This window comes from Nematostella vectensis, chromosome 7 (assembly GCF_932526225.1).
Source record: "Nematostella vectensis chromosome 7, jaNemVect1.1, whole genome shotgun sequence".
Lineage (NCBI taxonomy): Eukaryota > Metazoa > Cnidaria > Anthozoa > Actiniaria > Edwardsiidae > Nematostella > Nematostella vectensis.
Window position 1 is genome coordinate 12,690,927 of NC_064040.1, and position 16,311 is coordinate 12,707,237.

The window sequence follows — 16,311 nt, forward strand, 5'->3', positions numbered from 1 at the left end:
CATTTGTAAAGATAATGGGATAAGTAGAAAGTATACCAACTCTGTCATAAGATAATTTACAAAAACAAGTTCAATAAAGATAATAGAAAAATCAAACATTTTATTTAAAAAAAATATTTCATCACCTATCAAAGTCTATCATTCATAAAAAAAAATCATTTAACCATTGGATGCTTACAAATAGATTTTTTTTCTATCAAATTAGCCTCTTACATCTTTTTACTCACCTTTTTAAGGAGACAATCCACCTCAGAGTACATCAAACATGCTATTTTTTACAGGATTACATACCTTTATTATTTGACTCTTAGAGCCATGGCAATCAGCCACCAAGAAATGTTTGGATGCAACATTTATATCATGCACACAAAGTGTGTGTACATCAAACATGTTCTGGATGTATGTCAAGGCAAGATAAAAAACAACAGAGAAATAATGGAAACATGTAAACGTTAGTAGTGTAACCCTAAGTGACAGCACTTTGGGTGTAGTCAACAGTAATTCTTACCCCTAAGATATCTTAAAGCTTGCACACCACTATAGCATCACTATAGCAGGTAGCATGACCCCTCCCTCAGTGAAGCATGTCAGATTCTTCCTCCTCATAGACACTGCATTTCCATTTAAAAACCCCTTCTGACTGCCTCCTTCCTGACTGTTACCTTCCATACGACTGTCTGAATCTACCTACCTATTTTTAACTGCTATGCAGAGTAAGGTTATTGATTACATTTAAATATAATAGCCTAAAAATATAATAACCTAATTACTGCTATCTATTTTCTATTGAGGATATCACTAATCTAAAGAGAATATCCATGTAGCCATCAAATATGAAACAAACAAACAAAGATAATAATTAGACCAAGATGAAACTACAAGTCATCTGTTTGGAAAAACTCAGAATTTAGAATCCAATTTAATTTACTTAAAAGTACTAAGTCTTACTTAACTATTTTGATTTGACTAAGTTTTCTGATGTAACTTAAATGATTATCATATTTGGTTTCACTTGAGTTTCGTTAAGAACAAGTTTATCCAAGAATACAATAAACTGAAGCGCTGTTGAAACTGAAAATACTTTCACAACAAAGAATAATTATTGTTTATAAGTTACCATAGCAACGCGCGCGCCGAGTTTTTTTAGTTCTATTCCATGTGTTATTTCTTTGACGAAACGATCTTTCGATCTAAAAGAACCAACAATTCGACTATAATTTATAACTCAATAAATCACCCCTCTCAAATAACACGATAGCGTAAAATAATGCGCAAGTCTGGCTAAAACAAATATGTCCTTTCCTTTCGATTCCTTTTCTATAAGCACTGCATTTCTACAAAATGAGTATTATGTGTAAACACATTCTATTTGGTTCTTTATAAATACCTTTCTGCTAAGCCTCAGCTTTTCTCGCTTCGCTTTCAAGTTTCTTCTCAGTGATGCTTTGCTAAAGGGAAGAAAACTCATCCTCCAGGTCCTGCAGTTCTCACGAAGAGTCCATCACATTCTGTCACTTTAATTTAGCCTCTCGCATTTACTCTCCGAGACTGGACCTCTTTGGCATATTTACAATTAAACTTGAAAATTAGAGTGAGAACAGAGGAGAAATCTACAAAACCAAAATCATAGCGACATTCAGGGGTTCAAGAATCGGACTACCCTGCTGATTTTCAATAAATTCTTTCGACGTAAAAATAAAATCGGGACTCAAAATAACTGCATTCAAGACATTTTGGGAAAAGTCGCGGAAAGACCGTATCCGTTTGAAGAATAGGCGCAGGAACCACGCGAAATTCTGGCCGTGTTTGATACCAAATCAAACCTTGTTCTTCCGTCTGTGCTTTCCCGCCATCCGATCTTATTTTCCGAAGCTAGCGAAAATCCTACGAGCTTTCGAACATAGGGCCCGAGCAGATTCGTAAATTTGGCACCAGTCCTCTGAAAACGTGCCCCGTCCAAGATGGCGATTTGACACGGAAAACCCTGCCGCTTTTGGAGTGTTTTGTGCTCGGCGTGAATGGCTCAACGAGATCAGTCATCAAGCTACTACGAAGTCGAACCCGCAGAACCATACGTGATGCCAATCGATTCAGACAAGCCAAGAGAACCTGCATTAAACAAACAAGCAGCTCAAACGCAAATTCAAGACAAAGCAGACTCTCAATACGAACCTCTACATAACGACCACCAGTATCACTCACTTGCGCTTCAAGACCGAACAAATACAAACAATAAAAGCAAAGTATTAAGTCGGGAAAATCTCGGATTTGCTCCGGCTTTTGCCGAGCAACCATCGGCGATCAGTCGTCAAAGCCTCGGGAAGGAAACGCATGGTAAGAACATAAGAAAAGTGGAAGGCTCGGGAAATCGATTTGAATCGGTCAGGATACCTGTCAGATGTCTTATTATTACGACATTAGTAATTAGTGTCGTATCTATGCTGGTTGCGCTTTTGGTCGCTACAGGCACTGTATCGGGGAGACAGTGTTCGTGTGAAGTCACAGGTGAGTTCAGCTTCCTTACTCAATTTTCAATGTTTAGTGAATCGTGCCTTTTGATATCACTGTGCTTTATTCGTGAGGTTGCGTATTAGTGTTTTTTCTTCCTGTTTTATTCAATTTTGGAGTATGTAAGGTATTGATCAATGTCGTTGAATATTTGCGACTATTTAGAAGCGTGCTTTTAGAGGGGTTCCTTGCTGCGCAGTAGAAGCAGCGATGGCAAGACATTTTTAGGGCACGTTTCAAGCAAGGCTGTTCATTGCTTGATTATTTGTTGAAAAACAAATAAATAGCTAATCGATAAAGTTGCTTAGAGGGACAATATACATGCAAGTGAATCAAGTCGATTGTTTCATCTTCTTATTTGCATGCAATGGCATTGAATACGGCTCATGTTTAATATATGACGTTTGAACTTAGCCTAATACGATTTATTCCCAGAGTCCAAGGTTCAAGAAATGCAAGCCAACACCCTCAAACTACAAAGAGATTTTGAAGAACTTCAAAGAAATTTCACGAGTCTGGTTTTATCTGGCTTGAAAGGCGACAAGGGCCCACAAGGGCCTAAAGGCGATACGGGTATCACAGGCCCAGAAGGGCCTAAAGGCGATACGGGTATCACAGGCCCACAAGGGCCTAAAGGCGATACGGGTATCACAGGCCCACAAGGGCCTAAAGGCGACACGGGTATCACAGGCCCACAAGGGCCTAAAGGCGACACGGGTAACAAAGGTGACCAAGGGGTGCAAGGATTAAGAGGATACAATGGTACACAGGGAGCCAAAGGAGAAGCAGGGACTTCCAACCTCAACGCGTGCGAATTCAAGATAGCGACATATTCCTCAAGTCCCGGAGTGTCTGGTCAGACGAGTATCACAGTAACGGAGGCAGCGGTAAGCGAGGCAGCGTTCAATGCGGTGTATTTCATAGAGGAGACACTTCTTTCCAAATATCACAGGTTATTGTGTTTTCGACTAGGCACATAAGAGTTTCCTATTTGCCGTATGCTGTACTGTGCTGTGCTTTTGTGAAGATCTATAACATCGGGAGTATAAATTAATTTTTCGATGGTCATTTTACAAATCAACTCACTATTTCGAGTTTTGGAGGTGAGCGGTCCGGTATCGCGGGGTCCGGATAGTAGGATACCGGACCTCACGATAGCCAGTCAGAGCGCGCGATTTGATGGATACATGATAAATGACAGTTTCTTGAAAAGTGTTGCCCTACCAGTCCCCCCCCCCACCGCGGTGCCTGAAAACACCCCAGGTATTTTTATTTGATACCCTCACTCTCAGGGGCGTACGCAGCCTATAGGCCTGCAGTCACTGGACTGCAAAAAAAAAATCGGCTAATTTGCATAACAGGGATAAAAATCAAATATTTACTCATTCATTTTTATGTACGTAGTTTTATATATACGGTGAGGTAAAAAACTTTAATTTTCTTAATCATTTAGTCCACAGATGATTTCCAAACATACTGTTATGTCGTTCAGTGCCATGCGACGACTGATTTCCTATCTCAGATCGAGGATGAAAGAGGATCATGTAATAAAGTCTGACGTATTGCCGCCAATTTCTAACCCAAAAGCGGGAGCTATGAAATCTTCACGGGGATGCGGGCCACGCCCTCATCCAGCTTTTGAATGCTTTGACTGCAACTTTGTAAAATCCTGCGTACGCCCCTGACTCTAGAAGATGCCCTAAGACCACAAAAACAGTGTGTGACAGAGTAGAATAAATCAGTTCGGCGGATGGCTCGAAAGTTTACGGAGACAAACAAATTTGCAGCTTCACGACGCGAGCGCTGCGACAGAACTAAATTTATTCCAAAACAAGCAGAAATCACACACGTGTGGACACTTTACAAATAAGGTCATGACATCTATATAAGGAAATTAAACAAAGGCTACCCAAAATAAGAGGAATAAAAACACGCACACACTCTTTACAACATACACACGCACAAGATAAAGTCAAGTCCATTTCACACTGTCACAAGTGAATACTCAACAACGCACGTATTCGGTGACAAAATTTACAGCAGCGGGCGGTTACTTTGGCGGTGTTACAAAGAATACAGCGAGCTACGATGTGAGAATTTTTTTATAGGACTTATATTTCATCTATGGCATATAGAAAAAAATTCACTCTGCACCAAATGCTCTGATGCATCAGATAGAATAACAGCTCCCATGGTGCCCTGATCTAGACAAAATTGAACCAATATGAGACCAGATATCTATTATCTATGATTACAAGACAAAGGACTGGATTGCTGTGACTGGCCATAGTCTTTGATGAGGCTACTAGAATATAATGCCCTAGGCCTTAGTATCAAGCTTGTTGCATGTTAACTAAAAAAGGCCAATTATGCCGCCATTTTATGCTCCCGCTCCACACAAAGCATCCATTTCCATCGGCTAATTCAATCAAGAAACGAAGATATTTTCAATAAAATATAGTCAATTAAATATCAGAGTTCATTCGTAGATTATTATTTTGATGTTTCCTTGCAAATAAACCGCTGTATTTTCGATGATAAACAATAACAAAGGAGTGGGTGATTAAGATTCTTTAATGATCAATTTTCAGTGCCATGGCAAGCCTTGAAATATTGGGGGGGTGGTCGATACTAAGAAATTAAGAAAATTTGGGGGCACAGCCACGCCCCTACTGGTCATTTCTTATACTAAATAAAATGCAGTGCACTTGTTTGATTGTTCGACTTATGTTAGGGATGGCACTTCCAGCTTGCACGAATTGTTTACCAACCAATGACCAAAGATATGCGGGCTCTGGGAACGAGATTGCCATCAATGTTGCATTCTTATCGGCTAAGCTCCATACAAATAGGAAATAATTGCGTCAATTTCTAGAAAGTTTCCTCTCTTGTACTGTAGCCCACACCTATTATTTTCTACCTACAGCTCTGGCTAAAGGTGTAATTAAAATAAGTCATGTTTGGTTTTTATACAGGACAAGAGGATCTTTGTTGCTGGCTGCAGCAGTAACAGAGCTGATGTCGTCCAACAGGGTCCAAAGCAAATATCTGGTGGGTTGAATGTCTTCGTGTGCGTGTGTTATGGAGATGCTGAAGGATACTCTAGCAGAACTGGAAATCTCGAATGCCACATCGCCTACACAGAGTGCCCACGAACAACGCCATAAGGATGACTCAGACATTTGTTATGCATCCACGAAGTGCTGTTGGTAGCCCCACTTATTTTATTGATTAAATTCAGCTGACATACTCCCATTGAATATGCCATTCCAGGTATAAGTTTGCGCGCGCATAACCATAGAAACCTACCTCAACTACCAGAATGCAGCGCGCGCTTTTTAAAGCTTACATCAAACGAAGCACGCGCTGCATGCCGGTAGTTGAGGTACGTTCCCATGGTGAGTGCGCGCGCATGCTTTAAAGGCGCGTAACCAGGATCGGCTCAGGGGGCCTGCGCCGTCAAAGGTATTATAAGGAAAAAGCACAGTATGTGAATATTCCTTTATAAGAATGACCCTTTTTTGGTCGCATAGGGGGGATACGCGAGAAACCCACCCTGTGTATGTGCCTGAATTATTTTACGTTTTTTGTGATATGAAAGTAACACGAACTTTGCACAACACTATCACATACCATCATAATAAGTGTAGCTTCTTTATAAAAGTGCGTAAATGTATAGTCAATGTTAGTCAATACTCAAGTATATAAAATAATAATCAAGAATATAAAATAATAAATAAAACTGAAACTGTTTTAATTTTCAAATTGATTCTCAAATGAAAAAAACTCCTGCCAGACGACAGAATTTTTGAGTGATACGGAACTATACCCGCTGCTACGGAACTACTACCACTATGTGCAAACAGAAAACAACATATAAATCAATAAAATTTGAAAATGTGTAGTATTTTCTGTGCATATCATATGCATAAGTAAATTTGTAGTCGTCTGAGAAAAAAAAACATGAGCATTGGGACCCCCTAAAAAAAGAAAATACAAAACGTAACTTTCACCAATGGTAAAGCACTAAAGCCGTAATCGACTGGTTCACATCAACAAAAAACAAGACAGCATCCAACTTTATATGTTTCGACATAGTGGAATTCTACCCATTCATCAGCCAAGAACTCCTAAACAAACCCCTCGACTTCGCCGCTGACTACGACTGCATCACCGCTGAAGAAAAAAACATCATAACCCACGCCAAGAGCTCTATCCTAGTTTACAACCAAACACCCTGGCACAAAAAAGGCAACTCGACATTCGACGTGACAATGGGAAGCTACGACGGCGCTGAAACATGCGAACTTGTAGGCAACTTCCTCCTCTCCCAACTCCAAGACCTTAACATCAACGTAGGACTCTACCGCGACGACGGACTAGCCATCACAAGCGGCACACCTAAAAACACAGAAAATATCAAGAAAGAACTATGCCGCATCTTCAACAACAACGGACTGCGAATCACCATAGAAGCCAACAAGCGAGTAGTCATCTTCCTAGACGTCACATTCGACCTAAACCGCAACACTTACCAGCCTTTCACCAAACCGAACGCCCCACTACAGTACGTCCACCGCGAGAGCAACCACCCACCTACCATCACAAAGAATATCCCTGCCAGTATCAACAAACGCTTATCTACACTATCATCAGACAAAGAAACCTTCGACCAAGCCGCCCCGCCATACCAGAAAGCACTCGACGAAAGTGGATATAACTACACACTGCACTACGAACCAAACACCACAAGCAAACGCAAGAACCGCCAGCGCAACAACATCATCTGGTACAACCCCCCTTTTAGCAAGAACAAAAGCACCAACATCGGCCACAGATTCCTCTCACTCATAGACAAGCACTTCCCTAAAGACCACAAACTCAGAAAAATCTTCAACCGGAACACAATCAAAATCAGTTATAGCTGCATGAGCAACACCAAGCAGATAATTGACAGCCACAACAAACGCATAATCGCCTCATCAATAACAACCGAAGACGCCCCTACCTCCCTCGCCACCGCCAATGACAAAACATGCAACTGCAGACAAAAGAACGCGTGCCCCCTTGACGGAAACTGCCTCCAATCATCTGTTATCTACCAAGCTACTGTAACAAGAAAGGACAACAACACCTCCGAAACCTACGTAGGACTAACCGAGAACGAATTCAAGACAAGATATAGAAACCACACCGCCTCATTCCGACACGCTAAACACAGAAACTCGACCGAACTAAGCAAGTACATATGGAGCCTTAAAGACAACGACATAGACCACTTTATTTCTTGGAAAATCCTGTCATCTCACTCCGCCTACAACAGCTCTAGCAAAAGATGTAATCTCTGCCTCAAAGAAAAACTTATCATTATCCGCCAACTCAAGCTATCAACTTTAAACAATCGTAACGAGCTAGTGTCTTGGTCCCTCCACAGGAACAAAGCCTTGTTATGCAACAGCTGAACTATTCAATTTCATCATAACAGCCATTCAAATTTCGCGCCCTATTTTTATGTTAATTTTATACATAGATAGTATATAAGTGATGGTAGTAATATATTCTTAATAAATCTCCTGATGAGTGGGCAACCACGAAACAGGCTTGTAGAGATGAAACGGTGTTCGCGTGTTTTTTTCCTACAAACCAAGATATATCCCGCTCTACACCTATGTATTGAGCACTGTTATATGAACGCCTGCACTCAGACATTATATATATAGATATATAGATATATTAAAACTGAAACAAGAAAAAGATAAAGTCTACAAATCATAAGGGGAAAGTATAAGAATTCGGCAAAGTCCTAAAAAACCTAAAAAACTCCCCAGAAAAATATGACCAGATCTGCTTCATTTTACAAAATTCAATCATATCCCCTATACAAGATCCTATTATATCCCCTATACAAAATCCTATTATATCCCCTATACAAGATCCTTTTATAATCCCCATACGAGAGTTATAGGAACGTTTCACATGAGCTACTCTGGTTATGCTTAATCGCAGACGAGTCCATCAGTTATTTTTGGCTCTAACTGATGTAAACTCTGACTGGGTTCAGTCTCCGGTCGCGTGTCATGCCGGTTCAGTAAGCGTGGAATGCACTTCTAGAATCTCCCGCCTGAATGAGCTTGTTTTGAACAGCAAATGCTATTCATACACAAATCGCATGGATAGAAGAAGAGAGCTATACACACATGCGTTCACGTTTAAGGCTCTCGCGTTATCAATACAAAACAGCAGCGATTATACAAAATTATCGGAATGGAAGATGGAAAAGCGAAAACGAATCCAGCTTATCAGGAGGAGGATTTCATTGATATGAACGACCTTGAGAAAGTGCTGTCGGACTACACTCGGTCGTACTACGATGCCGATCCGATTCATGCAAGTTTTCAAAGAAAGTCACCCACTAAAGTCGCATCTTCGCCTGAAAAGGAAGAAAATAATGATTTGAGTGAAAATAAGTCTTTGAGTGATCACCAAGAAACACAAGAGCAAAAGTGGCATCGAAATGCCAGTCATAACAGCACGTCATGGCAGAACATAAACATCCACGAGTCATTAGCAAAGGAATTAGCGCGGGATGAGACGCAATCGAATGAGAGGAGGAGGGCGCAAGCGAACAGTGAACAGAAGACGGATCCGGTAACCATGTCACGCCAAGATAGGACGCACCAAGTCCACACAAAGCATGTCCTAATGACAGCTAGTGGTTTGGTTATCATAGTGTTAGCAATGTTGTTGACTGTTATTGTGCTTATTCTAGAGGGTGTACTGAGGCCTTAGTTCATAGCAATGGTGCTGGATACCGTGTCAGTATGCGGTCACATGGGTACAAATGCGACATTCTACAGGCCAGTAGCCACGGGGGGGGGGGGGGGGCTACGACTGAAAAATCCGCTCTAACAACTGCGATCTAAGACGAGCTACCCAAGAAAAAATGGTCCGCCAAATGGATAAACGACATATTCACAGGTAGCTCTATAACCCAAACCCAACCTCACTATTAAAAAGAAACCTCGATATTGTGGCCATACAGGAACAAACCCAACCTCACTATTAAAAAGAAACCTCGATATTTTGGCCATACAGGAACAAACCCAACCTCACTATTAAAAAGAAACCTCGATATTGTGGCCATACAGGAACAAACCCAACCTCACTATTAAAAAGAAACCTCGATATTGTGCCCCCCCCTTTCTGCTATCCCTTAGGGGTGTTCAAAATTTTCCCGCTTTTGCTATCCCTTAGGGGTGTTCAAAATTTTCTCTCTTCTGCTGTCCCTTAGGAGGTGTTTAAAATTTTCCCTCTTCTGTTATATCTTAAAAGGTGTTTAGAATTTGCCTCTTCTGCTATACCTCACGCGGGGCCTCACCCGTCTGGACTATCACATCATGATAACAACTGGATATAAATGCAATCAGAACATAGTCTCCTTCGCAGCCCCCAGCGGTCGGAGTCACACAACGCTTCCCGCCCGTAGGGGCTGCTCAGATTCGAACAACATTCCTTTCCCATTGTCTGTACATCAAGATGATTTTCAAACGGCTAATCCAATAAAATGCCTCTCCATTGTACAATTAAGCCAATAAAAAATACAATTGAACTGTCATTTTGTTTTAGCGGGTAATCATACTCAGCTGAGAAACAAAATATATATATTCGGAAAATCTTCCCCTAACTTCGGCAAAATGATCCAACTGTGTCTCGTTGACTTTGAAAGTTTAGAGAATCGAAAAGACTTGTTCAAGACCAGCGGTCGGAGTCACACAACACACAAGTTTCAAAGAGCAAAAGATAATTTTCAGTCTATACAAAAAGCAATCAAAAGTGCATTCAAACGAGAAAAACCGAGAATCAAGCGTCTGCTTAGCGCTGCAGGCGATGGGAAAACACCAAAAGCTTCGAAAGTGTTGCAATTTCCCGTCGCAACGCCATGTACTACTTGCGCTTCTTTCTCCCATGATGACTTCGAGAATGATTTAGGATGCTGGACCCAACAAGGCTCCCTATAAAGGTTTCTTTCCCCCAATTTACCAGAATCTTATCAACAAGTGCAACAGTTTGGTCTTGTGTTTCGTACATTCTCGCATCTCACAGGGTTTACTAGCACTAAACAAACAAGTGTTGGTTCTCACGCTTCTTCTTTGAATGATAATACACGGATCGTGATTGGTTTGCTTGCCATGGCGAGAACGGTTCTCGAAATATGGTGCCCAAAATTTGATTGGCTAAAAGCGGCGAAGGAATGTAGTTCAAATCTGAGCAGCCCCTACGGGCGGGGAGCGCTGTGTGAGACTCCGACCGCTGGGGGCTGCGAAGGAGACTAATCAGAACACAGATGTGCTCAATAATGCAGTCTCTTCTCTTCTCAAGTAAAGTAGTGCCGTCAAAGATCCCAGTATCACTTGGTACCTCTCGTTACACTTGTTCTTGCTTTTTTTATGTTTCTGGAGTTTGCGTCCCTCGGAGTGTCTTGAGAAGTAAGGCCACAGGGGGTTCGCGCGCATCCCCTCCCCTGGCTGCCAAAAAGTGGGCCATTTTTAATTAAGGAATCTTTAGATACTATACTATCCATATCATACCCCCTCCCCCCTCGCACCCCCCTACCCCCCACCGTCCAATCCTTGGTACGCGCCTGGATCTTAATCAAATAAATGCATATCAGCCAATTCGATTGTCCTATGTTTATTTGCGAACATTTGCATTTGTAACGGTACATGAAAAGAACGGCGTCTGAACTAGGCCTTAAGGTCCGGTCTCTGTCACACTCTCTAGGAATGCGTGACTATTTTCTCTAGCCCTAGCTATTTTCTCTAGCTCGCATACGAAATCCCAAAATCCTAAAAAAAGCTGGTAACCATTCTATCTTGAATCATTGTTTTCACCCCCTATAGTCTCATGCAAAAATAATAAAATATAGATGCTGATAGCGAAACTTGTTTTGGAGTGAACTGTGTTTCATATTCATTTTCAAGTCAAGGAAGTCAAGCGAATAGCGTGTAATTTATGAACGAACTAATATCCATCGAGTGTTGCATGCAGCTAAAGACCTTGTGATTCGGAAGCTTTTTCCTTTCTTATTGATCTACTAAAGAGAAGTCCTTCAGGGGCATTTTCATTTCTTATCTTGAAGAAAGGGGTTCGATACAAAATAATGGCTCGACGAGATCAGTCATCAAGCTACTACGAAGTCGAACCCGCAGAACCATACGAGATGCCAATCGATTCAGACAAGCCAAGAAAACCTGCATTAAACAAACAAGCAGCTCAAACGCAAATTCAAGACAAAGCAGACTCTCAATACGAACCTCTACATAACGACCACCAGTATCACTCACTTGCGCTTCAAGACCGAACAAATACAAACAATAAAAGCAAAGTATTAAGTCGGGAAAATCTCGGATTTGCTCCGGCTTTTGCCGAGCAACCATCGGCGATCAGTCGTCAAAGCCTCGAGAAGGAAACGCATGGTAAGAACATAAGAAAAGTGGAAGGCTCGGGAAGTCGATTTGAATCGGTCAGGAAACCTGTCAGATGTCTTATTATTACGACATTAGTAATCAGTGTCGTATCTATGCTGGTTGCGCTTTTGGTCGCTACAGGCACTGTATCGGGGAGACAGTGTTCGTGTGAAGTCACAGGTGAGTTCAGCTTCCTTACTCAATTTTCAATGTTTAGTGAATCGTGCCTTTTGATATCACTGTGCTTTATTCGTGAGGTTGCGTATTAGTGTTTTTTCTTCCTGTTTTATTCAATTTTGGAGTATGTAAGGTATTGATCAATGTCGTTGAATATTTGCGACTATTTAGAAGCGTGCTTTTAGAGGGGTTCCTTGCTGCGCAGTAGAAGCAGCGATGGCAAGACATTTCAGGGCACGTTTCCAGCAAGGCTGTTCATTGCTTGATTATTTGTTGAAAAACAAATAAATAGCTAATCGATAAAGTTTCTTAGAGGGACAATATACATGCAAGTGAATCAAGTCGATTGTTTCATCTTCTTATTTGCATGCAATGGCCTTGAATACGGCTCATGTTTAATATATGACGTTTGAACTTAGCCTAATACGATTTATTCCCAGAGTCCAAGGTTCAAGAAATGCAAGCCAACACCCTCAAACTACAAAGAGATTTTGAAGAACTTCAAAGAAATTTCACGAGTCTGGTTTTATCTGGCTTGAAAGGCGACAAGGGCCCACAAGGGCCTAAAGGCGATACGGGTATCACAGGCCCACAAGGGCCTAAAGGCGATACGGGTATCACAGGCCCAGAAGGGCCTAAAGGCGATACGGGTATCACAGGCCCAGAAGGGCCTAAAGGCGATACGGGTATCACAGGCCCACAAGGGCCTAAAGGCGATACGGGTATCACAGGCCCACAAGGGCCTAAAGGCGACACGGGTATCACAGGCCCACAAGGGCCTAAAGGCGATACGGGTATCACAGGCCCAGAAGGGCCTAAAGGCGATACGGGTATCACAGGCCCAGAAGGGCCTAAAGGCGATACGGGTATCACAGGCCCACAAGGGCCTAAAGGCGATACGGGTATCACAGGCCCACAAGGGCCTAAAGGCGACACGGGTATCACAGGCCCACAAGGGCCTAAAGGCGACACGGGTAACAAAGGTGACCAAGGGGTGCAAGGATTAAGAGGATACAATGGTACACAGGGAGCCAAAGGAGAAGCAGGGACTTCCAACCTCAACGCGTGCGAATTCAAGATAGCGACATATTCCTCAAGTCCCGGAGTGTCTGGTCAGACGAGTATCACAGTAACGGAGGCAGCGGTAAGCGAGGCAGCGTTCAATGCGGTGTATTTCATAGAGGAGACACTTCTTTCCAAATATCACAGGTTATTGTGTTTTCGACTAGGCACATAAGAGTTTCCTATTTGCCGTATGCTGTACTGTGCTGTGCTTTTGTGAAGATCTTTAACATCGGGAGTATAAATTAATTTTTCGATGGTCATTTTACAAATCAACTCACTATTTCGAGTTTTGGAGGTGAGCGGTCCGGTATCGCGGGGTCCGGATAGTAGGATACCGGACCTCACGATAGCCAGTCAGAGCGCGCGATTTGATGGATACATGATAAATGACAGTTTCTTGAAAAGTGTTGCCCTACCAGTCCCCCCCCCCCCCCCCCCACCGCGGTGCCTGAAAACACCCCAGGTATTTTTATTTGATACCCTCACTCTCAGGGGCGTACGCAGCCTATAGGCCTGCAGTCACTGGACTGCAAAAAAAAATCGGCTAATTTGCATAACAGGGATAAAAATCAAATATTTACTCATTCATTTTTATGTACGTAGTTTTATATATACGGTGAGGAAAAAAACTTTAATTTTCTTAATCATTTAGTCCACAGATGATTTCCAAACATACTGTTATGTCGTTCAGTGCCATGCGACGACTGATTTCCTATCTCAGATCAAGGATGAAAGAGGATCATGTAATAAAGTCTGACGTATTGCCGCCAATTTCTAACCCAAAAGCGGGAGCTAAAAACCTTCACGGGGATGCGGGCCACGCCCTCATCCAGCTTTTGAATGCTTTGACTGCAACTTTGTAAAATCCTGCGTACGCCCCTGACTCTAGAAGATGCCCTAAGACCACAAAAACAGTGTGTGACAGAGTAGAATAAGTCAGTTCGGCGGATGGCTCGAAAGTTTACGGAGACAAACAAATTTGCAGCTTCACGACGCGAGCGCTGGGACAGAACTAAATTTATTCCAAAACATGCAGAAATCACACACGTCTGGACACTTTACAAATAAGGTCATGACATCTATATAAGGAAATTAAACAAAGGCTACCCAAAATAAGAGGAATAAAAACACGCACACACTCTTTACAACATACACACGCACAAGATAAAGTCAAGTCCATTTCACACTGTCACAAGTGAATACTCAACAACGCACGTATTCTGTGACAAAATTTACAGCAGCGGGCGGTTACTTTTGCGGTGTTACAAAGAATACAGAGAGCTACGATGTGAGATTTTGTTTATAGGACTTATATTTCATCTATGGCATATAGAAAAAAATTAACTCTGCACCAAATGCTCTGATGCATCAGATAGAATAACAGCTCCCATGGTGCCCTGATCTAGACAAAATTGAACCAATATTATCTATGATTACAAGACAAAGGACTGGATTGCTGTGACTGGCCATAGTCTTTGATGAGGCTACTAGAATATAATGCCCTAGGCCTTAGTGTCAAGCTTGTTGTTGCATGTTAATTAAAGGAGAGTCATGCCGCCATTTTATGCTCCCGCTCAATGGCGAGTCACACAAAGCATCCATTTCCATCGGCTAATTCAATCAAGAAACCAAGATATTTTCAATAAAATATAGTCAATAAAATATCAGAGCTCATTCGTAGATTATTATTTTGATGTTTCCTTGCAAAAAAAAGCGCTGTATTTTCAATGATAAACAATAACAAAGGAGTGGATGATTAACATTCTTTAATGATCAATTTTCAGTGCCATGGCAAGCCTTGAAATATTGGGGGGGTGGTCGATACTAAGAAATTAAGAAAATTTGGGGGCACAGCCACGCCCCTACTGGTCATTTCTTATACTAAATAAAATGCAGTGCACTTGTTTGATTGTTCGACTTATGTTAGGGATGGCACTTTTCCAGCTTGCACGAATTGTTTACCAACCAATGACCAAAGATATGCGGGCTCTGGGAACGAGATTGCCATCAATGTTGCATTCTTATCGGCTAAGCTCCATACAAATAGGAAATAATTGCGTCAATTTCTAGAAAGTTTCCTCTCTTGTACTGTAGCCCACACCTATTATTTTCTACCTACAGCTCTGGCTAAAGGTGTAATTAAAATAAGTCATGTTTGGTTTTTATACAGGACAAGAGGATCTTTGTTGCTGGCTGCAGCAGTAACAGAGCTGATGTCGTCCAACAGGGTCCAAAGCAAATATCTGGTGGGTTGAATGTCTTCGTGTGCGTGTGTTATGGAGATGCTGAAGGATACTCTAGCAGAACTGGAAATCTCGAATGCCACATCGCCTACACAGAGTGCCCACGAACAACGCCATAAGGATGACAAAGACATTTGTTATGCATCCACTAAGTGCTGTTGGTAGCCCCACTTACTTTATTGATTAAATTCAGCTGACATACTTCCATTGAATATGCCATTCCAGGTATAAGTTTGCGCGCGCATAACCATAGAAACCTACCTCAACTACCAGAATGCAGCGCGCGCTTTTTTAAGCTTACATCAAACGAAGCACGCGCTGCATGCCGGTAGTTGAGGTACGTTCCCATGGTGAGTGCGCGCGCATGCTTTAAAGGCGCGTAACCAGGATCGGCTGAGGGGGCCTGCGCCGTCAAAGGTATTATAAGGAAAAAGCACAGTATGTGAATATTCCTTTATAAGGAATGACCCTTTTTTGGTCGCATAGGGGGGATACGCGAGAAACCCACCCTGTGTATGGGCCTGAATTATTTTACGTTTTTTGAGACATGAAAGTAACACGAACTTTGCACAACACTATCACATACCATCATAAGAAGTGTAGCTTCTTTATAAAAGTGCGTAAATGTATAGTCAATGTTAGTCAATACTCAAGAATATAAAATAATAATCTAGAATATAAAATAATAAATAAAACTGTTTATAATTTTTTATTGATTCTCAAATGAAAAAAACTCCTACCAGACGACAAAATTTTTGAGTGATACGGAACTATACCCGCTGCTACGGAACTACTCCCACTATGTGCAAACAGAAAACAACATATAAATCAATAAAATTTTAAAATGTGTA

General features: G+C 41.7%; 2 protein-coding genes across 2 annotated transcripts; both read left to right on the top strand.

Annotated features, from left to right (window-relative positions):
• The first annotated feature begins 1,583 nt into the window (after positions 1 to 1,583).
• On the top strand, positions 1,584 to 16,311 carry LOC116612823. Its single transcript, XM_048730279.1, has 9 exons — positions 1,584 to 2,505; positions 2,944 to 3,395; positions 5,484 to 5,668; positions 6,629 to 6,863; positions 7,047 to 7,314; positions 8,723 to 9,239; positions 11,563 to 12,155; positions 12,593 to 13,296; positions 15,388 to 16,311. The coding sequence occupies exons 1-9, from the start codon at positions 2,019 to 2,021 to the stop codon at positions 15,577 to 15,579; spliced, it is 3,633 nt and encodes a 1,210-aa protein (XP_048586236.1). The 5' UTR covers positions 1,584 to 2,018; the 3' UTR covers positions 15,580 to 16,311.
• LOC125568422 lies at positions 5,907 to 8,053 on the top strand. The gene is made up of 2 exons (XM_048730727.1): positions 5,907 to 7,757; positions 7,797 to 8,053. The coding sequence occupies exons 1-2, from the start codon at positions 6,783 to 6,785 to the stop codon at positions 7,968 to 7,970; spliced, it is 1,149 nt and encodes a 382-aa protein (XP_048586684.1). The 5' UTR covers positions 5,907 to 6,782; the 3' UTR covers positions 7,971 to 8,053.